Here is a 25,236-nt window from a genome sequence, read left to right as displayed (position 1 = left end):
AACCTCTTGAGCTAGATTTTTCCACAATGGAACTATGCTGGAACATTCCCTAAAAGCACCAGGAGGGGTCAACGTGGATTTGCAGCCGGTGGACTTGGAACTGCAGCTGTGGAAGACGCTGGTACCAGGGGAGGTGACTGTTCCCGAAGCAGCCCGTGACTCTGTGGGGTTTTGCCCAGTACCGTAATCACTGAAGAACCCTCCTTGTGCTTTCTCTTGACCCATGAGCTTCTAGTTGGCCTTCATCCTCCTCATGCCAGTAGGGGTGGGAGAGCTGAGTGAGCTGCCATGCAGCTGGTTCTTTCTTGTCATGTTGGGCCCTAACCACAATAACCTTGCACTTGTGACAACGCTCTAAGGAAATGCATGACCCTACACACTGCTACCTGCAATGCATTTCTTAGAGAAATCAAGGAGAGGCAGAAAGAATGCTGAGGAGGTTTTTTTTCAAGAGGAGCAACAGCTGCCCAATATTTACATAGAAAAGAAATCCACAAGATAAGCATACATCTCTGCTCCCAAAAAGGTGTTCTTCAGTGGGCAGATTGTGGATTCTAAGAAGCACTGTCACAGCAGTAACTGCCTACTCTGAAAACATCCACCATGATCTTCTCCTTGTCCACTGCCTGACAAATTGCTTCAAAGAAAAGCATATGCAACAGTATCTTTACTTAATTTGAGCAGCGCAACCAACAATGATGTGGTGGTTCATGGATATTCCTAAATCCTAAGCAGCTAAGCCATCTGGAGGAAGGATAAGGAATGGCAAATCACAGTTTTAAGTGCATTTGTTTGTTCACAAAGTTACTCTTACAGACCAATTTCTCTGTTTCTGCAACGTATCAAAATTACTCTGTAAACAATAGATGATGAAATAGGATTGCTAGGACAATTTCATATATTTTAGCTACTTGCCAGTTTATAAAAGTAGGAAATACCCTTAAAAACCTTCTCAGAGGTAACTAGAGCTCTCCCAGGATAAATTAGCAGTAACTAGGGAATGACCCATTGACAACAGTGACCTGTATTCAACTTCTAATGAAGAAAGGAAATTGAGAGAAATGCTAGTCTTTCTTGCCAGTTTGCAATCGTAACACAAGTCTACATTTATTTTTCTACTCCAAACAACTCTCCAAAATCATTACCCACAGATGATTTACTAATCCATTGTTAAAAAAAAAACACAAACTAAAACCTAAACTACATCTATACCCTTGTCTAAGTGTACTCCACGACAGTAAGTTTTCCAAATATTTCACATGTTCCTGTGTTGAATATTCTTACAAGTAGAAAATTCTTCACCCAAAGTGTAACCCAAATACCTTTTTTTTTGCACAATTATTGTATCCTGAGTACATGAAGAACTGCTTGTTCCCTTCCTCTCTGCAGCAACACATATTAAAATTAAATATTTTCTTGATTTTTTTTTTCCATAGACAATAAAAAATGCCAGTTCAGTTTTTGATTGTTTCAGTCTATGTTCCCTAGATCTACAGCTTTTCTTGCTGCTGTTATTTAGTCTCTTCAAAATAAGAAACACCTGGATAGCATCCAAAACTAGATACATCTCCTGCAAAGGCATTATTTATTTTCATATTAATATAAGAAGGTAATAAAATAATTATCCTGGGTAACAGCTCTCATATATTAAAGACAATGTTTGCCAGTTGAAAAGGAAGTTGAAGGATTTGAATATTCAAGCACTGGAACAGGCTGCCCAAGGGAATGTTCTGAGTCCATCCCTGAAGGTATTTAAAAGATGTGCAGATGTGGTGTTTAGGGACGTGTTTTACTGGTGGACTTGGTAGTGTTAGGTTAACAGCTGGACTCCATGATCTTAAGGGTCTTTTCCAAATGAAACTATTCTATAATTCTGAGCTTAATCTCAATACAACTGGCTGCTAAAAGTAGCTTACATCCAATAGCTGAAAGCACTGTACTGCCATTTCGGTGAGAGCTGAGGATATTCTGCACTTCACAAAACCAACAAAAATACCCTCGTCTAGCCCTAAGACAATCTAATCTTCCAAAGACGAGACAAAAAATAAATTATAACCTATTCCAGAAAAAGGAGGGGGAAGGAAGTGTCCTTATTTAAAGTAGCTGTGTGAAAAATAACATGTCAAAGAAAAAAAGAGATCTGGTAGATTTCTGATTCCAGACTAAATATAAATCTTTACCAGCGGCAAATCTTAACAAAGACTAACACTCCTATATAGTTTATTAAACCAAAACAAACAACACCTGCCCTCCAAAAAAAACCAATGCAACAAACAAACAAAAAAGAAAACACACAAAGTTTAAACTCATCTGTAGTCTGAGAGCCTGTAGCCTAGTGCAATAATAAACTGTAAATGTCAGTGTGAAGTATCTAATAATCATGCAGTACTGTGCCATTTAAAAATGTGTCTGTCTTAATATGGTTTAAATAGGAAGGATAGAACTTAATAGTGTGGTGGAGAGGGAACAAGGGAAATGTCATTATCCTCTGCATACAAACATCATCTTAGTTCTTTATCTCAACGGGAATTTAAAAACAGACAACTGTATCTGAATTAAATTTGCAGAGTCTCTTTGCTTGATTTTCAAGGCACTTCCATTTGTTTCAGTAAAGGCAACTTCGATGCACCTTTTGTTGTCATTTAGTCTTTGTTTTTTTCCTAAAGTACAAAAATTAAAAGCATTGCATCAACTCTTACGAATAGAAGAATATCTGCACTGCAGGCTTACAAAATATGTATCGTCTGTACATTATATACACTGAAGAACATGCACTACATACACATCAAAGTTGCTTAAGTGCCACACACAGGTTTATGAACAAACCACTTCCTTTTAGCAGCCTTCTCTTATCAAAATAGAGTAAAATGTTGACCACAGATGCTGTTACTGTTCAAAGTCAAATTAAAATATTATTTTAAAAAGGATTTTTGAGCCAGTGTTAGAATGGTTACGTTCTAACTACTGCACGCATTAACGTGCAGATGCTACACACAAAGCAATACTATGGATGCTGTTCTGGAGAGATGCAAGAATGGCCCAGGAATCAAAATCCTGTAAAGATGTCAGTTTTACTGGACTTAATGAGTTTCCCTCACCAGACCCCTCATCATCGTCAGTCGCGGACTCCTGCATCTCCTCTGTGAAAGCCTGAGATTGGCGGGGGTTATTCTTGTTGTCTGAAACAGTCACTTGTGCTTGTGACCTCTCACCTGAGGTCTCTGTGTGCTGAACTGGCGTCGAGGTAGTTAGGCCCTTGTAAGAAATGTCACCTGTCTCATCTTCCTCATAGTCATTAAGGCAGTACACTTCATCCACATCCAGGTCCAGTGTCCTGAAGCCCTTAGTGACAACCCCAGGTCTTGGGTCCAGAATCCCACCCAGGTGAGGCTGGGCCAGCTGCTGCCAGTGGTGCAAAGTGGCAGAACCTTAAAAGCAAACAGAAAGAGAACCAAAATAAATCAGCAATCAATTCAGGATCAGCATGGCAGAAGATTCAACTTCATTTATCCAGAAGACCAGAAGATTGGGGCTTCCAAACCTTTAATATTAATTTATGGGTTTAAAACTTCTAGGCTTTAATATTTCTTGGAAGACAAGCTACAAAGCAAAACTGCTTCACCTACTTGTCATCATTTTGAGATCAGTATGAAAAACTGATCTCATAAGCACTTAGGTATAGTCTAGTAGTAAGATGTGCCATATTTGTGCACATGCACAACCTCTCCCCATTTATATTCTTGTCCCCCTAAATTCACACGATTAAGTAGAAGCAGTTAACATTTAACAGTTTATCTGAGCAGCATCACAGAAAGCTCTAAGAGGAACATATACCACATATTTCCGCATTAAGCTCACACTAAGAAAGGTGCTAGAAACATGCTAGCATTTACTACTGTGACAAACAGGAGGACAGCAGTCATACAGATTACACAGCAATTTCAGCTTTCTACTATGTTAGAAAGCCACATCAACTCCAGGCATGTGTAAGCAGATAATACATCTGACCTACGCATCAAGTCTGACAACTTGTATGGTCCCTACCTGAGCCGCTATGCTACAAAGAAGTCAACTACTACACAACTAAATGCTACTGTACCTGTAGCTTCATCCTGGGCAGAAAAGTATTTTGAGTGAGGAAACAGGTGCATTTTACAGAGAAAAGCATGCAATATTTACTGTTCAACAGGAGAAGATGAGTCAGAAACAGCAACGTATCAGATTAAAATGATATACACAGTGAGATGGCCCACCAACACCAAGGCAGGATCAATCTGATTCCTCAAATAGTGATTAAACACAATAGCCCAAGTTCTCCAATCATTGCTGTGCTGTAACATGTGACTTAGAACTATTTTCATTTCTACCAGCTCAAATCAGAGCAGTTTTTGTTGTCCTGTTCCTGTCCCCCTCCAGAAAGCAGAATACTGACTCCCTCAACAAGCTGATGTACAAACCTCTCACCGGTATTCAAAGACCAAGAACGTTAAATACATTGCATGGTATATGTAAAAACCTAAACCACTGTAACAACTAGGGAATGTATGGCTCCTGCACACATTATTTTGCATCTGACAAAACTCCTATGGAATGAGAAAAATTGCCGTTTCACAGTAAGGATATTGCACTAAAGGAAGTTTATTGTAAATAGAAAGTTAACAGGGAAAATGTCCTTCTGTAAAATGACTGGGATGAGCAAGTAGCATTTTAATTAAATCTATCTTGCTTTTTAAAATGTATACTTTTAAGCTCAGAATAACTGGATCTGCTAGATTACTATGGATAACAGTGCTATTTAATTTTTTAAGTCATTTTTTTGAGGGACTAAATACAATTAAGACTGATTCGTACTCTTGAGGCTCAAGAAGTAGAAATAATTACAACCTCAAAGTAAGTAACTAATGAAGAAAACATCCCTATAATTTGCAAAAACTTGTATTTATTCCTGAATTGCCACAAAGGTCCAAGTTTTTTTGCTTCTACATAAAAGAAATACTCCAGAATGTGGAGAAGTGCCAGATATTGTCGAGTCTTAAGAAAAAAGTAGAGCTTTGCAACATGAAAATATCCTTAAAAGTTACAGAAAAAACACCAGAAATCTAAACTTCTTTCTGCACAGTATGCAACTATAAAATCCTGCTGCTAATTAACTTCTATAGGCAAGTACCTGAAGATGTTATCTTTTTCACCTTAAAGCTCACAAAAATGGACACTCAGAAAAACTGCGGAGTAAAGAACTGAATTGACAACATCTTCTATCTCTCCTATGGAAATATAGTCATCTGAGTTTCTCCCCACCTCTGTCATTTTAATATTTATCTCATAAAATGTGTGAAAGGGGGCGTTAACTTTTCCATACACAGAAAACTAACCCTAATGGAGAAAGCAATGCAACAGCTGTCAAAGAAAACAACTGAAGTGCCAAACTGAAGGGGGGAACACAACACCTTGGCCTACAGTCAACCCCAGGCTCCTACTAAGACAGTTTTGTAAATTAAGCTGCCATGAGGAAATGTATGCAACAGTGGGATTGCCAGGCTGAAGTGAGGAGAAATTTAGAAGAAATATATAGTCTGGGAGCCACAGAAAGCCTGGAAATTCATGATGTGTTGCTACTACAACTGCAACAGAGTGAAGGCATAATCAGTCCAAGGTTCTAGTTTTCCTACAGGACACAAGGAATGCTATTTTGTGCTTATGGTACAACAAGTTTCAGATGCACAGTTTAAAAATGAAATCCAAACAAAACAAACCAGACTGTACCTACATCAAGTAAAAACAAGGAATCATTCCATTTTACTATAACAAGGTGGACTTTGTGTTTTTCAGGGGTTATTTTTTGTTTGGTTGCTTTTGCTTGTTTGGGTTTTTTTACAGGTGCAAAAGAAGAAGATTCATTTCTCAGTGCTTCTGTCACTCTGTTTACTGCAGGATTTAAAAGACTGCTTTAAAGGCATAAGAGTCACTAACCTGAAATGATTATAGAACTGATTTTTTCTTTCCCTATGTTATGGCATGAGCACCCTGAAGAAAACAGTAATAAACAACAAAGGCACAACTACTGATAACAGTCAGCAGGTACAGCTAACTATTTTGCCCTAGTAGTTTGAAAGTATCCACGAAGTACAAAAAAAAAAAAAGTTAAATGTCATAAGAAATTCTTGGGAAAGAAACTAAACTACAGTGAGGATCAGAATCATAAACATGTATTTAATAAAAGATAACAAACACTAAACTTATGAATTAGGCAGACAACAACATACTACAAATGAGATGTAAAAATCAAACATGAGAAGTACTTCAAAAGGTACAATCATTTTAAGGAAAAAAATGACCCAGTGAGAACCATGAACAAAACCAGGAAAAAAAACCCAGACAGATAGAAAGATGATAAAGACTTTTAAGAGTTTATTGGAAGAAAAAAGCAGATATAATGGGATGGTGACAGAAATCTCTTACAGTGGTAGCAACCAATAACTGAAACAACAAAGCTGGATCATCTCTTCCCTCATGTGGTACAAGAATTTTTGTGATCATTTAAAACCAGTCATGAAAACAAAGTGTTAATATCTGCTAAATAGTTTGGACTTGTGCGCTATGGCTTTAGCTTCATTTGAATAGATACAGCACATCGCTTTCTTCAGGACACAAGAAGGGTTATTTCTGCTTTTGAATGTGTGTCATGCTAAATGCTCCTTATAGATGAAATAAACTTGTTCTAAAAAGATGAAAAGAAGAACTTTTGCAATTAAAGCACACGTAGACAATGCAGCGTAACCCAGTGTTCTGTTACAGGAAAAGAGAAAGAGAGAAACCAAAGCTAAATCATGTAACTAGCCTATTTGTGAAGTACTATAGGAAAATCGTTTCATTTTGTTTAAAAGCTGAAGGAATTTACTCCAGCAACAACCTAAAAGGACTGAAGAAAGCCAGGCAGACTATACTGTATGTCAGCTCCATTAGACAGATTACAGAAATGAACTGATTTCAGAAATAAAGCTCTAGCTCTGACTACCATCTGTCTATATCTTGCCTTCTTCTGAGAAAATATATGGAGGAAATTTGACTTTAAAAACCTGGTTTCACATATGAAACCAAAGCCATAGAGACTCACGTGTGGCCACTCAAGCAGCCAGTTAAGGTCCAGAGGTAATTTTTAATCACAAAAGTAGTCCTATTAGACCAACTAGACTATTTGAAGTAAGTAAAGGGCTTTCCGGACACAAATCTGGAGAACTGAGACCGGACGAACAAATACTCTTGTTGCTTAGATTTCAGATACTCAACCGCCTTCCTTTTCTAAGTATGAAATGTCAACATTGGGATTTAGGTTGGATGTAAGTCTGCACTGCTGATGCACATCTGGCTTGTAACATTTATTTTACTGCTGTGGCTGGAATTGTTTCCTAACACTTTTAAGGCTTGAGGAAAAACGTAGAGTTAGAAGATTTCAAACCAACAGCGTGGAGTACTGTCTCTAAAGTAAAAAGAATATGTATTGCAAAGATTTCCTGCTTTCTGGTGATGGATAAGAGACCACAAAGAGTCACTAAGAACAACAGATAAAGGCCGAGGCCCTTTGTTATCACCTTCTAGTGGTTTCACAATCTGAAGCTTTTCTGGCAGGTACGAACGACTGCTGATTGACATTCCTGAATATCCAGTGAATTCTGAAAATCTGGAGTGAGTTCCCAGTGACATGATGCTCTCTGTGGGGGTAACAGAACCACTATGGAGTTCACCCTTCTCTGCCAGTTCCCGCAACTTCCTTTCCTGCTCTTCTTCAAAGAACTTCCGCTCTGAGAGGTAATTCTCCCGCCTGAGGGACAGCCTACGAAGGGCAGTCTCTAGGTCACTGGAGCCTGGTGTCCCTGGAGTTCCAGGTTTCTTCAACCTGTCTTCATTTCTAAAACATAAGAGGGGCACACACGCACACAAAAGAAAGAAGGGAGGGAGAAAAACCATTCTTAGAGATGCTTAAAACTTTCAAATAACAGTTTTGTGACATTCACAAATACCTTTAAATTACTATGTCTGGGAACAATTTGCTACTCACCCAGAGACTTCAGTGGCAAACACCAGTATTTTCTTTCGCTTTCATTGTTTTGAATCCTAGCTCTGCCTGAAAACTCCTGGTTGGAAAAGCTTTTTACTTAAGACCTTCCTCCTTAGGAGGAAGGAGATGAGAGATGCCTACTTCTTGTGGGTCTCTTATGGTTATAAAAACTCAAGTAAGCAGGCCACATCTTACAAGGCCAATGCTGCAAGAATGCCATCATGAGTCACAAGAGTATATTATGCTCAAAAATATTAACTGTTTTGAGATATTAAGTAATTTTTACTAGCAAATATACACAGCATAGTATGGAGATATAATGAGGAAGAGACAAGTAGCTAGAAGAGCAAGTTTCTGATTGGTTTCATACACAAGTTTTCATATTAGATAACATATACAGATGCACTTGATAGATTTACTTAGTTATTTTTAGGATCAAAAGAGTTAGCTGTAGCCATGACTTAGATCAGAACTCCTTGGCATTATTTCAAAATGGTGAAAATATAACTAGTTTTAATGGTTGACCCACAGTTGCAAAGACTAAGGGTGGTTCTACATCATCTGATGCTGTAGCATCTTAGAACAGGTGAGAGTTGCCAACACTGATACACATTACTTTCAAAAAGCTTTCCTTTTTAAATAAACTTGAGTGCTCAAGAACTATAGGCACAAAGCAGAGTAACTTTTGGAGATGTAACATCACTGTGTTAACAGCACAAAGACATAAAGAGGAAATTAGAAACACTTTATGTCAGAAACAAAGCAAAAGAAAAGTCCAGTGCTACAGTACTGACCCATTGTCAGAAGATTCTGTCTCTAGGATGATGCTATTGGTCTTGTTGTCTATCATAATGTTAGAGATGTCTCCCCCATAGAAGCTGGACCGTGGAGTGCTGACACAGCTAGAGATGACTGAGTTCATAGCAGAGGACTGGTTAGAGCCTGGGATATTCATCGGTGACGGAGTCATGGATCTCTGCTTGACGACTTGGTTAACATTTCTCACCGTCTCAAAGACCCGCTTCTGATGACTGGTAAGATATACACACAGTTAATAATCACACAGTGCCTTCTTACCTTAACAAGGAACAGAGAAACAGGTAATAGCTTGCTAATTACCCTTCCTATTAACAGCTCCACCAACCACTTTAAAGTTTGTGTAAAATAGTATATATAGACTCCCATACTTGCTACAGTCTGGCCTTTACATTCAATCCATCAAGATAGTATTTCCACCATCCTATAATATTTTGGACAGAACATTTGAGAATTATGTGCATGGACCCTGTCACATGAAAGAGCATTTCAGCACATTAGCTAAAAACACCGTGAAGCCATTGCGAGGAGATGAATTTTTAAAAAACAAAATTGATCGCTATTAAATTCTTAACTATGAACTGGTTAATCCATTCTAAAAGAGAATTTGAATTTCCTTCACTGAGTATCTGTATGCATGCAAGACTTGTCTGCTTTAAATAGTATTTAAAAAAAAAAAAGGCAAAAAAAAAACACAAGCAAGCAGAAATACAATGAACCAAGAGTCTAGAGAAGGGCAGCCAGGGCTGGAAACCTGATTTTCTATCTACTTCTACAGCTCATTCTTTACCACCAGTGTCCTGATATTACAACAAACGTTTGTTCATCTGCTTTAAGATCAGATGAGCCTTCAGCAAAAGTTTCTTGATAAAATAAACTTGCCTTACATCATGCTACAGAAGTGTGAGTGGTGTTTTGGTTTATAGTTCAACAATGGCAGAACACAAGAACAACACACCCCTTCCAGTTTAAAGGTAATGCTGCCAGGGTTTAACAATGCCAGCATGGCTTTATGCTACTTAATTTCATTCAAATTTCTTTCCTTCTTTCCTCCACAAGTGCTCAACAGTTGAAATCTTTGTGTAGGTTCCAAGTCTATAGTTGTGTATCTTTAAGAGGCTGAATGTAAGAGCATCTTAGATAAGACCCCATAAAGGGTCCCATGGAGGTTACAGTTAGTACTGCTGAGCAAACAAACAAAAACTAGAGAAGCTGTGAAACCAATAAAAAGATACCCTTCTTTGGTACATGTATGGCAATACAAAAGACATTCTAAAGAGGTAAACTATCCATAAATTAAGATTATTCTGGAAGGACAAAAGGATCCTGTGGGGTTTTAGCACGATTACGTATTTCTGATCTTACATATTTCTAATCACCAGTTCACTCTGTCAAAGCCTCATTTATAATTCTTGGCCCATGCTCAGAGAAGGTGTAAAGTTTTTTGCAATGTGTCAAGTTTTTTGCAAATATACTTAGAAGATTTCTGGAAAGTGGCTACTGTGCTTTCTCTGACTATTCTTTCACTGCAAACTCTCTCTAACAGGATTAACTTGTTTCAAGCTAACCAGTCCATGCATTGTACAAATAGGTGCCGTACATAAACCTACCACATGCACTGGATTCAGCAAGTCTGATTCTGCAAAGCTGTATCTATCTATAGCTTTCAGACTGTCACAGGTACTTAACTTGTTCCAAACCACTCTCTTGTTTAATTCAAGAGAACTTTAGCACAGGTATAAAAGACATCACAATGTAAGTACCTAACCACTCTGAATCCCTTTCTGCACTTACGTTCACCCTGTAAAAATTGGATTAGATCAGTAATTACCTTGTAACTTTGTTATAACACCTGAAGAAAGAACCTGAGGAACTGAACTCATCCTCTAATCATTAACTGAAGAAACCCAGCATGGTAACATACAAGAAAAAAAATCTTTTCTCATTCTCAGCACTCAAAAATGAGGACATAAAGTTTGTAACACAAGCCAAAATCTATATATAGCCATATTCTTTGGTAGCTTTAGCAAAGAATATAACCACCCCACTAACCAGACTATTTATTTTCCTTTCTATCACTCACACTCTGCCAGAAACTTTCCTTTCTAAATTCCTAGCTCAACTATTTCCCATCTTTTCCTTTCTCATCAAATAATAATTAACTTCAGATATAATCAATCAATTAGGAACTAATTATTTCCAGCCATACGCCAAGTCAGGAGAGTCGGGTTCATCTAAATGCAGTTCTTTCCTCATGGAACCTTCTATCTCTGCTGCCAAAGAATCCTGTTAAAAATAAACAAAAGAAAAACAAATATCATAGTATTAATAGGTTGTCATTGCAGAAAATAATTACTTCATAAAATAATTAAAAACTAATAAGGTATCATTTCAGGAAAAAAAAAGGTTTAAAAATGAAAATTTATTTCAAAGCTGGAATGAATATATTTAAATCACTAACAAATTATGGCTTAGCTTCACACTGCTACAGCATTTATCAACTCAAGACACATCTGTCAAAGATCCTAAAAAACAAATCACAGGCAACAACAGAATTATATACTTCCTCCTTAGGGTTAAAGGTGAGAGGCTATCAATTTTCCAGTGCTGGTCAGAAATTTTACTGCCTAATTTTAGAAAAGGGTCAAACATCCACAAATCTAAATTATCTTTGGTTCCATGATTCAACATTCAAAAATCATTTTTATACAAAACACACAAAGCTATCTCAGCACAAGCATACTTTTTGCAGATTTTAGTTGTATTTGTGCAAGAACCATTTGTACTACTAAATTGGCCTGTGTTCAGTCTCAGAAGGGAACACAAAAAGACAAGCTAAGCCTTTGTTGACAACTTGCTTCTTGAGAGCACAAATATAATCTGTGTTCTTCCTCAACAGTTAAGATGAGACATGGCTAAAGTCAAGGAGCTGCCTGATGACGTTAATGTAACTCAAAAGAAACTTCACTGATATCATTGCCCTCAGAAGTAACAGAATTTTTCTAGAGATATGGAGGCAAGAGAAGTCAGGCACTGAACTTACCCAGACATTCTTAGCCACTCTTTTTTTCTCATTTGGTTGAGGGTGCTGCCATATTCCCCATGCTTTAAATGTACAATGTCATAATCAAATGAAACTAGCTAAATGAAGCTGGTAACACCAGTGACACTGGAATCTACATGTAACCCATTTAAGTGCTCAAGAACTAGAATACATACCATAAATTACTAGAAGGACGCCATGTCCAGAAACCATTAGTTATGTTATTAGGTTACATCTCCAAGGATATTGAAAAAAAACCAGGAAACTCCTACTGAAAATCAGCAACCACAGTACAGGAGATGCATAACAAAGATATACAGAACTGTGTAACAACCTATCAATGCTACCCATGATTCACATTGTAAGCATGGCCAGCTGCAGGTTGTATATAATACTTTAGTAAAAACAAGCAACTGCACCCTTGTTTCAGAACTAGGTATGCAAAACTGATCACTCAGGCATATCCTTTAACACTGCATAAATACACATTTTACTCATGCACATGTCCAGTTTAGCATCCCTGAAGCTGTGCACTCACATTTCCTTTGGTTGGTTGTTTTTTGGTGTGTGCACTGAGTTTTTTTGAATCTGCTTACCATAGGGAAGAGACCAAGCGAGTGGTACCGGCGTGATATGGCATTTGGCATGGTCTTGTTCCTAAGGTTTTTCAGCTCTTCTTGAGCCTCATGAAGCATTTCCATGCACTCTGCATACTTGTCTTCCAGCTCCCGCAACTATAACACACAGAAAACAGTCCAAGGCCTTATGAGTTGCACTATCATCACAAAAAGCCTGCAAATTCTTTTCACACTGGTAGAGTAATGGTGTAGGGAAGAATATCCCAGTTTAAAGGAAAATAACTCCAAAGAGTGTATATCATTGAAAAGAATAAATAACATGGATTAGAAGCAGGCAAAGCTGGGGGAGAGGAACAGCTTGCTCCATTTCCTAACCAAACCTACATGAAGCCACTGTTGAGGAGATACAGAGCTAAAAGTATCTTTAGTCTGATCAGGTATAGTGCCCAGTTACTGCCATGATGATCTCAGTGGCAAACAGCACAGGAAAAGGACAAGACATTTCACAGTGTTCCAACAGACTTAGGAATTTTAAAACCAAGACTTACATACATATATATGCATATAACCTCCAACAGCCTAGGACCATGCCTTATTTGACCTTCTCAGGAAACATGTCTCATGTAATCCTGTCCATAGATGTCTGCATACCCTCATAGCTTTTGAATTCATCAGCCATTTCAGCCAGGTTTGGTAAAACTGTTCAAGTCTGAAATACCACAGTGCCACAAGTTTCATAAAAATAAGCTGCTTGGCTTAGAAACAGAGATTCCGTTAATGTCTTTTCCAGGAAAGGGACAGAGAAGCATAAGCTCAGTCTCTGTGAAGCACCACAGATACAAAAGACTCATCAGCAGGAAAAGTTTCTATGGGCATTCCCAACTTCAACATCAAGTATTTCAAATGCAAGACTCGTATCATAAGGGGATCAAGCTTTATTCATCCAGTTTAATCCATGTGAACGCAGCATCCAGAAGACGGCCAGCAATCCTGGACTGTCTTTGGTTTATTGGCTGAGCAAACACAGTAAGAATGAACTCTTCCATGTTACCTCACTATTCAAAGTAGGCTTAAACTACCAGCCTAGAGAAGTCAACCTCCAAAGGGGTTCCTATATAGCCCATGAGCCTCAGTTTTTCAAAATGTGTGCCAGTTGAAGGAGAAGAGAACAAGAAGGAGAAAGTTTTGAACTTTTGTTCCTTGGTTCCATTTACACAGGCAAAATTATTTAATACTTCTGATCCAGCTTAGACTAAAACACTGACAGTAAAGTGAACAGCCCTTGCCCTACTACTAAATTATTGTAATACTAAGTGATGTACTCACCTCTGCTGTGAGCTGTCTCTGGGCATCTTTAGCTGCTCCCAAATGCTGGACAAGTTCTTCATTTTCAACTGCACACTAAATCATGCCGGAAACGTTAGAAATACTATGATGTTTTATCCTGTGATGTTTGTATCCTATACTACATATGAGTAGGAAAACAGTAATTTTTCTCAAGATCCTCTCTGCAGCAACATTAGTCCACACATTAGTTTAAAAACACTGAAACAACACTTTGAAATGCTAACACAAGAACACCCAGCACCCTGCTAAATGATCCTCCAAGAGCCTAAAACTAAGTATGTGCCCACTGAAATACTTGTATTGACATTATTTTCTTAAAGTCAAAGTTTAGTGTAAAAACTCACATATAATATTTAAAATAAATTTAGCTATTGTATTTGGTATATCACATACATATCTTTTAATAAATTGATGCTTCCAAGTCAAATATGCTAAATATTAAACATCAAACAAGGTCACCCAGATAAGGAGGGTGGAAAGTTTCCTTTAGGCTCTAGTATACAGAGGATTGTAACTTTTCTTCCAGCTACAGTAGCAGCAAATAATAACAGTAGTCTTGCAATTGGGTTCCTTACAGCTTTTGCCTTTTTCTGCAGATCCACTATCTGAGAGAGCAGATGAGTGATTTCTTCCTGCTGCCGGGCAGCATCTTCGGTTTTCTTTGCTAACTCTTCGGAGATATTGGCAATCTGGATGTTTGCATCCCCTTTAAGATAAGTGATTACAATTAACATTACAAACCCAAAAGCAGAAAAGTAAGCAGAAAGACGTTCTTTTGGAACATCACTTGATTCAGCAGAATCCTTCCCCAATGCAAAGCAAGGTATTTTTGAAAAATAGCAGTATGACACATGAAAAAAGAAAGACAAAAAGTGCTCATGTGGCAAAGGAGACTGTACTTTCTCTTAGCAATAACCTTTTCTATGCAAAACTTTTTTTTACACTGAGAAAGATTCAGCTTACAGCCAGAATTTTCTGCTATGAAATTTCAGCCAGAGATTTTCTCCCCACCATGATTGATTTAGGGGAAATAAGTACCACTGAGAAACATGACTGACTTATCTGACTCAGTTGTCTTTTTGGGTTTTTTACAGAACAATTTTGAATGACAATGGAAAAGAAGGATGGACGTACTTAGCTCTTTTACACAGTCATTGACAAGCTGTTGTTCTTTCTCTTCATAAGTAATTGTTTCAGTCTTCAGCTGACAGGCCTGTTCAAGAAATCCACATCAAATATGCTACATTAGCATATATGTTCTTGGCCAGCCTGCTGCTGCATTTCCATTTGCTTCAGAAAGACAAACTTTTCTAACCTCTCCTCCAGGAAGACAGTGAGAAGCTACAGTTTTTGCCTGCCCTCCCTCATGTTCTGGGAAAAGGGGGATGGATGAACATTCAGGAGAGACAATATTGCATGGAGAACCTTGCATCATTATCACCAGATCCCCACTAGATGTCACCTGCATATTTGGTACTTAAAATAGAAGCCCTTAACGTACAAAAGACTAGTATGCAGAGCTTGATCTGGTCACCTGAACAAAGCCAAGTATCATCACTCTGCTAATTAAATGCTTAGTTTAAATAACTGAATTAAATATTGAAGTATTTAAAAACCATTCAGATAGTATTTGAAAAGTGCTGGCACTGCAACTGTGTATCTCACATAAAACCTAACTGCGGCCTCCTTCTCCGCTTTGTCTTTTCCGCTATGATTCTAGGAGCACCAAAAGAAGCATGGCTACACCCAGCTGGTTTTGTCTGGCATCACCTCGGTGGGTCTTTAATCTATTCCCTATGCTGGCAGCATGCACAGACACCCACAGACTGCATCTGTAGAGAAACCACATAGCTCAGAGGTTTCAGATATGGCTCCACCCTGTGCCTCTCTGGCACACACTGCATATTCCTGGGAGGGAAGTCAGTGGTACATGGGGTTCTCCTATCAGCACCTACATCACACTCAAACCATCTATTGCTCTCCTTCCTTGCATGATTTCTCAATGAAACGTATAGCACTCTCCATTACACACTCTCGTCCAAAAATGTGACACTACCCATTCGCAATGGGCCTTGCAGTAGAAAACAGTAATGATACTGTTTTCCTACATTCATTCTCAGACCAAAAGTATTTCTTCTGATACACTCTGCAACCTGTTTGCAAGATGGTAACTTGCTCCCAAAGTTTAGAAGTTGCAGTGAAAATTCACAGATTATAATTAACAGGTTATTCAACTACAAAATGTTATCTCTGACAGAGAGGGAACAGGAATTAAAATTTCAAAGCCAGCACTGTCTGTGAAACAAATAGAATATTGTCAGAAATGAAAGGCAAGAAGAACACATTCAACTTAAAATACTAACAGCTTGACTTGAAACAAAAATTGAAGATATTTCATGCAAATTTAGACTAGCAATTTTTATTTTGACAAACACTGAATTTGTGCCAGAGAGTTCATGCCAGCCTGCAAACTTCAGTTCTCCAGCTAACATCCCCTACTTCTACCAGGTTAGCCCTTTAACACCTGTTTCAAAGTGCAGTTCTGGACTTCAAAACCTGCTTATGCTCCTGCACATTCTTTTGGCAAGGAAACTGCTTTGCATGTAGCTTCATGTATCTTCCACATTTCAGCTTTTGCTTCACTTAGAAGGATAAAGGATGGTGATTAAACAGCTACAAAGAGATGTGTGTCACGTGTGGAATTACATACTCTTAATTAGACTTTCAGCTTTTACTACACATCTCAATACCTGTGTTCTGGTATTTAAATGAACAACTCTATTAAGCAAAACACAAAGGGAGCTATTTCACCTCAGATCTAAGCACAACATTCTCCTCTTCGAGGTCCTTGAGTTTCTTTTGAAGAGAATCCAAATGAAAGTAGTTCTGGACGGAGGAGGAAGATTCATTCCTCTTCAGCCTTGTAATGAAAACAACAGTTTTAACTCATTTTTACCTGTATTATGGCAAATCTTACAGGGAAACAGACTGAAAAGAGCTGCCAAAACCAGTCAGAGTCAAATGCAATACAGCTTTCTTCATGCCAGTACGTTTGCACAGCAAAATACGTGCAGTAATTTTTAAAAGGTACTTATTTATTATTCCCCACACTTCCCATGGAAAAGTTATTCAGCCAAAGCTATGAGAAAGCAAACCACCTTACTACAGGGATCAACCCAATAGCTTCCTGATTAATGCTGGACATGCTTCACCAGAATGCAGCAGTAACTTTGCAAGCAAGGGCAGACAGCCCCTCAGAGCCTGCGATGCTATTCAGGCAGCTAATTGCCTGGAACCACGCTGTAAGCCATGCTGTATTTCCTTGCCTCTGCTCTGAGTTTTTCACACTTTCCTCAGGTCCTTCAAGCACAAAGGTCACACAAGTAGCACATTCTAGCACACTGTGCAAAGCTGTGTGGTGTAGCGCGGTACCGCAAGTGGGACCTGTGTCTGCCTCATCACCTCAATGACCTAGTTCCTGTGAAAATCACAGTGCTGCATCAGCAGCTTCCCTATGTACTTTCCTACCCTGACTTCTGTTGGCACTATAGCCAGCTGGTCCAGTGCAAATCCTTCCAGCTGGTGCCACACACCAAATTCAGAGCCCTATTTATAGTTCCAGCCGACACAGGGACCACTTGACTACTTTTCAAAGCTATCAAATTGTCCAAACTACCCCTGCTTAGTATCAGATAAAGGCTCAGTGTTGTAGATCAATAACTTACGGGGTGGAACAGACAGATTCTGGCTCACTTTCTTCAGCAGCACTGGTATAGAACTGGAGCAGCTCATCTTTCATGGAGAGCTCATGCCGCAACTGAGAAACCTGCACAAAGAAAGGGTGTGCAGATCAGCAAGTTGCTTTCCTAGGCACATTTTTAAGTAAACCCACTTTAAATTACTTAGTTATTCATCTTCCAAGCATATTCCTCAAGACCACAGCAAGAGGACAAGACTGGACTAGACCAGAATCAGTTCCTTTATTTCTTAGAAAGGAGGAAAAAAACATTAAGTGTTGTTTCTTAGAAGTTCAAAAATGCCATGATCCACCACTGCTACAGAAGGTGAAAGAGGAACATGCCTAAGATGAGCAATTCTGATTTGCTATTGCATTAGTCTAGATTCATATCCACAGAAATGTATATATTAAAATCACAGTGCAAGAAATCAATACGGCATAATCAAGACAACATCAGTTTCTTATCCATTTTATGTGATGACTGCCACCATCTAGCTTGGATACAGAAGCTGCAGACCACAGATACAGGAATTTCTTCCTCTCCAAGAGGCTTTAGACAGAATTACTAAAGTGCTTGTTTAGTAAGTTGCCTGTTAAACTGCAGAACACCACCACACAGTGGCAGGCTGCCATTCTGAGGTTGCTGCAATGGTAGAGGGGGCTGTCAGTTTCTGGGTGTAGTTTGAATTTTTGATGACACAGAAACCATGAGTCCAGTGAAGAAGTACCTGGGAGTCCCAGACATCACACATACATGTATCAGAAAGGAACAATACATCGAAACTGGGTGGTTAAGATACCCTGTAATTGTGAGCTCCACAAGCCTAATCTTGGTTAATTCATATTGTGATTCTCCAAGAAAAGGATTAAAAGCCCAATCACACCACAGCACTTACACCACTTCACAGATGCAATTTAAGACATCAATAGCAAAAGATTAATTTTTATTTTGCTTGCATGACTATAAATAGCATATCAGACAGATCTGTTCCCTTCCACTGCAAGGCTTGTCCCTCAATTTTCACTTCCCAATGCACAAAGTGCTGAGAACATTTGTTTTTATTAGACTTCTACATTTTGTATTGAAGGCATATTTATATTTGTAGTTGTTACTGGCAAAAAAATCCAGAGAATATCAATAGAATAGATTTAAGCTGCATTTTAATAAAACAAAAAGCAAACTCAATGCAATAAAGCACTTAAACTGTGCAGAATGTTAAAGCAAACAAGGTAATTTACTAAGTGTCCTGGTTTGAGCCAGGACAGAACCCATCTTCTTTTTAGCAATTTTACTTTTCAGTCAAGTCTCTTCTAAGTGACTGCACTTCCTGAAATTAACAGCAGGTTTTCCAGTCAGTGTCTGCCTCTAGGACTGATAATGCTCAACATGTATAGTTATTGCTGGAGAATGGTTGGCAGACTCTTCTTTATCATCATTCCTGTAGACACAAAGGCCACTGCTTGATTCTGCTAAATTTCTTATGCTTCAGAAACCAAAGGGAGAAACAGTGGTCACACCTGTGACCCTTTTGCGGGAAGTAGCAGATGGGACAAACTGAGCAAATGAAGGATTCCATCCCATACCTGTCATACTCAATATAAAGCTGAAGGATCATGAGGATCAAACTCTTTGTCCACAGCCAGTGATCTGGGAGGACCCAGCTGATTTGTCTGCCTTTGATCCTGATCCGTATATTCCTGAATCTGTGTGTTCCTGCCTCCAGCTCCTGTCTGCTGCTGGCTGCAGTAATCCACGCCCTGCAGCCCTGATGGTATGTGAGCATTATTGGTGATGGCAGCAGCATGATAGTGGTTTTGTACGTAATTTCATTATTTTCTTTTTCATCATTATTGTTTCATTAAAGCTGTATAGTTTAGTTTGCAACCTATAAGTCTCTCTTACTTTCCTTCCCTTCTCTTTCTGGAAAGAGCAAGGGGTTAATAGAGAGCACCTGTCATTCAGTTAATTGCTGGCCCAGGACTAAACCTTGACACTAAGGTTATTCTGTACAATCAGAAGTGCTAAGGTACCAAGTCCTCAGAGACACTGGTTCTCAAATGCAAGGGGCAAAAAACCCCAACCAACACATTTCAGAAAACCATGAAATTAAATCTGTGCATTACTTCTGGGAAGTTCAATTCCCCCATCTCTGGAAGAGCTAAAAAACTGAGCCAAAACCAACTATTTACTTCCAACTATAGCACATAATGGCTCAGCTTCTTTAGGTAGCAAAGATGCAGATACTGTCAGTAGATGGGGACAAAATCATCTCAGCTATTGCTACACATTTTTCTCTATGAATTTAAAAGACTGAGGAAACTATTTTTACTCCTATTTCCAAGCATTCCCGTTTTCCAAAGGAGGGTGAACAGCTGGAAAGAGTGACCTTTTGTAAGAATAGGGCCAGAAGCAATGGACACAAACTGAAATACCAGAGGTTCCCCCTGAACATCAGGAACAACTTTTTTACTGTGAGGGTGACCAAGTACTGGAACAGGCTGCTCAGGGACTCTGTGGAGTCTCCATCCTTGGAGATATTCAAACACTGTCTGTATGTGGTCCTGAGCTATGGGTCTGCTTTAGCAGGGGTATTCAGGCAAGATGACCTCCAGAGGTCACTTACAACCTCAACTATGCTGTGAAATGTGGGGGAAAACCCTCACTTTAGTAGCTTCCAGCAACACTTCCCTTTGACATAGCATTTTGTGGTGCGTTGATCTTGGCCAGTAACTAAAACCCCATGACCCTCACAGGATAGATGAGAGAATCAGAAGAACAAAAGCCAGAAAAACTCATGGGCTGAGATAAAGACAGCTTAGTAAGTAAAGCAAAGTTCTTTGTGCAAACAAAGCAAATTAAAGAATTATTTCTATCAGTAGGCAGATGTTTAGCTACTTTGTGGAAAGCAGAACCTAAGCACATATAACGGTTACTTCTGAAGACAAAACACCATAACCATGGATGTTCCAGCTTCTTCCTCCCTTCCATGAGCTTTTATTGTTGAGCATAACATAAGGTACAGAGTATCTCTTTGGTCAGTTCAGGTCAGCTGTCTCATCTCTGCCCCCTCCCAAAATCTTGCACAGATGGGGGGCACACTGGAACAAAAGAGAGCCTTGATGCTGTGCAACTACATCTCGGCAATAGACAGAACACTGGTTGTTATCAACACTGTTTCAGTCACAAATCCAAAACACAGCATCATACACGCTGCCATGAAGAATACTGGCTCCATCCCAGCCAGATCCAGTACACATTTTCACACTGCGAAAGATAGGATTTGTTTTATCAATATGAAGGGGCACCTCTTCAATGTTTTTGCAAGCCACTGCAACGTAAACACTTCAGAGCAAACAGTACCACCCTACCTCTGCACAACCTATTGCTTCCAAGCAATAGAGACTGTTGACTACAAGAGAAAAGACCCATGAATTGTTACCATGCTCACTTTATCTGTTCAAGCTTTTAATTCACTCCACTGCCCTGAAAGATTCACTTAGAGACAGTTGTATTTGTAACTATTTTACTCAAATATTCACAACTCAGCATTCATGAGAGATCTGAAACCTACTAAAGAAAGATCAACATTAAAAAGTGTCATGACTTTAAAGCCTGATGAGCTCTGCCTTAAAAGCATCCATTTCTGAAGGAATCAAAATGACAGTGTGAAAGATGGGTGTTGATTGAACATATGGCCCAACATGTCAAGCCACCTGGTAAGAAGATTATTTCTGGTGGCCCTTTTTCTAATGTTGCTCCTGAGCCCCTCTAAATAAAAATAGACCTGGCAGAGGCAGCCCATGCCTGTCCTGCACCTTCCTCAATCAATCCTTCTATTCAGGATGTATGGTCCAAGTTCACTGCCCTACCCAGTCAGTATGCACGTGCCTAGCAAATGCCACATTGACCAATGCACAAATAAGCTGGTCTGCCACATGCTGGGACTTGGGCAGCAAACAACAGCACTCCTCTAGGACATAAGAGAGTTAGTTTTCATTGCCAAAAAGGGTAGGCCATGCCAAAGGATTTCATTTCTCTGTGTGTGCTTCACCACCATTTATTTCACAAGTGGGATCCCTCCATCCGTGCTTTATTCATCAACTCATTTCAGACATAATTCAATACCTGACATGCCTGAATAGTTTTATTAACAGCCTTTAAAAAAGTTTTTAATCCACTGCAGTTCATTGCTCTTCCACTCACCCTAGAACTAGGAGATTTCTCTCTTTCTTGCTCAAAGTTATGTATGGACAAGGATCACAAATCAAGGTTGCTGTCCCAGAATAGGGACTAGTCTACAGCTCAGTTAGGAAATCAGCAAAGTCTAGAAAGTCATTTGCAGTACAGATAAAAAGCTCGTAAGCATCCTGTACGGTTCCATCTAAGATACATCCACCAAGCATCTGCCAGTACCTACAGGATCCAACTCCCCACTCAGAGGAATACAGTAAGAGATAGCAACTGTATAAATATTTGATTAAAAATTCAATGGCACATGGAAGACACAAGGTGCTACTTGAAACAATGTTAGTTTTCAGGTATATTTTGCAGATCTGACCAATTCAGAAACACATGCACCACTACAATACATTCTTAACATGTTCCTCAAATGTCTAAAATACTATTACTGCAGTCACTCAGACAAATGTGCAAACTCAGACATGTGCATAGTGCAGCAGGCTACTGACCCACGCTTCAACAGATTCTATCACGGTTTCCTAGAAAGAGATACAGCAAAATCACAAGAAGCTGTAAGATCTTAGCAACCTAGATAGAAAGTAGCAAGTCACAGCCCATAGCCCTTTGCTTCTCACCATAAACCGGTACTTCCTAACATTGACAAATTCATACATACAGAGCACGTTGAATAAAAATTGCCCATCACTTAAAATTTATCCTAAGCCACCTAAACCATGGAAGATTAACACAAGTCCATGAAGTTGTCCCAGGCTGGAAAAGACTGAATGTATATGCATATGATCTCGGTGAGCATGCACTCCTGAGATCTCCATAAATACACAAAGTGATCTACCTTACATGTATGCCTAAAATACACTCAGTTTGAGAAGCAAAGGGGAACACTGCCAGCATTCAAAGGCTGTGTTCTAAGAGCCAAAATTCAACTTAGGTACGAAAAGAAAAGCATTTGCAAAAATGCAATTAATCAGCAGTTAGTGAAGAAGAAACAAGTGAAGTTTGAGAAAGATTCAGGGGAGAAATAAGAAGAGTGAACAGCACATAAAGAAAGTAGAAGGGAAGGAGTGTTTAGTGAGATAATCAAACCAGAGGAGAATTATGCATGTAGCAGGGGAACAAGGACAAAACAGGTACAGGTAAACAGTGGATTTAGTCACTCAAAACAAAAAGAGCAGCTGGTTTCAGAGGAAAATGAAATCTGAGGCAAAGGAAAATTAGTGGCTTGAGGTGGGGTTTTTTCCCCCTGAAAATCACCTGATTTGAGCCAACAGGTCAAATTACTATTTTATGACATTTCTAAAAGTGTACATGCTATAAAAATGGCTGACCAAACTGCTGCAACACAAATTGACCTGCTATGGACAGGATGTCCAACAAATCTAAGAACGGACGCGGTGAAGCTAGAAGGAAAATTCTCCCATCACTGCAGATCCACCACTCAGGCATAAAAATCTTACCTCTTCCCTGATGTGTTCTACTTGCTCCTCTAGAAACTCATTTCTTTCTGTCAGTGATTTATTCTTCTTCAGCAGCGACTGGCCAATTCGAGCAGCTAATTCTAAGTCCCGTTCTTTCTGTGAAGTGTTAAGAAAAGAAAGCTAATTTGAAATTTTGTATTCACCGAAGGATCAGAGGGAGGGTTAGACTGTCATGAAAGGGAAGGAACAAGTACTGAAACAATAAAAAGACTTTTTCCTTTTGTGAGGTTTTGTTTATTTTGCTTTTTGCCAATTTTCTTTTTCTATTCTGCTTATGTTACATTTGCAATATTCAGAAAAGACTGACCCATACAGAATTATTGAACAATACACATGAAAGCACAGCTTCAAGGTCTACAGTAAAACAATGTAAGCGAACCCAGATCTGGTTCTCTACTACAGCTTTGTTTCACAATCTACTAAGGGAAACTATCCTATCACCTTGTTATACCATTTGCAGAATGTAATCACAGAGTTTTAGAGGTTACATTTTAAAGAATCCAGAAGCACAGTAAAAACAGCAAAGAACCTAAGTATTTCAAGGCATTCTTCATTTTCCACTTGCTCCACCTTGAAATAAGTCAATAAGCTGTACAGGAGAGTAAGCTGGTTCCCCCACAATGAGTGTCCAGCTCCTATATTCTTTGTGTACTTCATCCATTAGTGCTTTCACATAAAAACAAATCCTATTCCTTTTGGCAGATGCCATGTTTGTCCCTTTCTTCCCCCTCCTTTACGTGCACAGAATTAGAAATAACCTGTCTAGATGGTTCATCACACTAAACAATAAAAACTAGAAACTTATCCTATTGATTACCTGTTCCTATACATGTCTCAGCTTCTGCAAAGGTTGAGATATGGGGTTGTAATACACATGGGAGCATGATAAAATGCATAAGGCTTTTTTGTCCACTAAGCATTTCTATCTATCATTTTCTTATTCAACTACTACTGATCACTTGGGTTTGAAGAAAATGAATTTTAATAAAAAGGCTTTTGTAGTGGAAAAAAGAAGTTACGTAATAATAAGTAAAAAAAAAAAAAAGGTTATTGATCACTACTGTATCGACAAATAGCATTTTCCAAATGGTTTCTGAATGTCAGGCTTATATTTGCATTTAAAGCTACTGGCATGATCTAGCCATAAAATCTTTCTATAATCTTATGTACAATCTTTCAGAACAATAGGTCCCACAAACTTATCAAAAAGACGTTTTGGTTTATACGTTGAGCCAACTTATTGTTCAGTACTTTGGCTCACCTCATAAATATAAAGCTGGACAAAATACATTGCTGCAGCTTTGAATCTACAGAAGAAAAGCTAAATAGCAGCAAGGTTCCTAACCTCAATGTTGAGGAATTTAAGTGTATTTTCAGGCTCTTTAATTAACTCCCCTAGATTTCCTACACAATTTTTAGCAATTCAAACCTAAATCTCAGTTTAGGGTCAGGCCTCTTATTCACAGTAATAAGGAACTAATTTATTACAGCAATATTTAAGAAAATACAGAAGCCAGACATACTTAATCTATTATTGGAAAGGGATGAGAAAACAAGTTCAGAGAGGGATCTGCTCCTATTCTTACCACATACCTAGGCAGGCCTGGTATCACTCACTTTGCTTAGTTTCAGGGCAATATGCACATGTTTTCAAAAATCTGCACACATGGTGTTTTGAGATATTCTCTTTCTTGTCTTTCCTCCAAAATGCTGCCCCTTTCACCATGCCAACTTTGTAATATGGTCATTTGAAGTTTTCCAATAGGAAGGACAGACAAAGGGTAGCTTTGGGGCTTTGTTTTTCACTTGTGTGTGTGTGAAGGAAGCAGAAGGAGTTACACCCTAGTTTCTGCTAACAGATGTAATCTCTTGTGGTAAATATTGTTTGCAGAACAGAGAAAAGAGCTTCAAGTGCATGTCTGCCTAGGAACAGAGTGATTCAATCAGAAATGACGGCCAGGTAAACCAAAAACTTTACTGA

At 38.8% G+C, this 25,236-nt stretch overlaps 1 protein-coding gene across 3 annotated transcripts in view; it reads right to left on the bottom strand.

The window, feature by feature from the left end:
* TRAK1 (trafficking kinesin protein 1) overlaps positions 1-25,236 on the bottom strand; it is a 118,565-nt gene that overhangs the window by 13,254 nt on the left and 80,075 nt on the right. For 2 of the 3 annotated variants that reach the window (XM_051612813.1, XM_051612812.1), the window contains 11 exons: positions 23,235-23,351; positions 17,566-17,666; positions 16,652-16,760; positions 14,975-15,053; positions 14,416-14,546; positions 13,820-13,894; positions 12,512-12,649; positions 11,082-11,158; positions 8,851-9,087; positions 7,590-7,906; positions 3,213-3,428 (listed from right to left, as the gene is read on the bottom strand). In XM_051612813.1, coding sequence (XP_051468773.1) covers positions 3,213-3,428; positions 7,590-7,906; positions 8,851-9,087; positions 11,082-11,158; positions 12,512-12,649; positions 13,820-13,894; positions 14,416-14,546; positions 14,975-15,053; positions 16,652-16,760; positions 17,566-17,666; positions 23,235-23,351 — 1,597 coding nt within the window. Of the gene's footprint in view, positions 1-3,098; positions 3,429-7,589; positions 7,907-8,850; positions 9,088-11,081; positions 11,159-12,511; positions 12,650-13,819; positions 13,895-14,415; positions 14,547-14,974; positions 15,054-16,651; positions 16,761-17,565; positions 17,667-23,234; positions 23,352-25,236 lie in introns of all 3 variants that reach the window. The other variant, XM_051612811.1, reaches the window with a different exon arrangement.

The sequence above is a fragment of the Apus apus genome, chromosome 2 (genome assembly GCF_020740795.1).
Source record: "Apus apus isolate bApuApu2 chromosome 2, bApuApu2.pri.cur, whole genome shotgun sequence".
In the NCBI taxonomy this organism is placed as follows: Eukaryota; Metazoa; Chordata; class Aves; order Apodiformes; family Apodidae; genus Apus; species Apus apus.
Note: the sequence above shows the minus strand (reverse complement) of the source record. Positions and strands in the feature narration are given on the sequence as shown.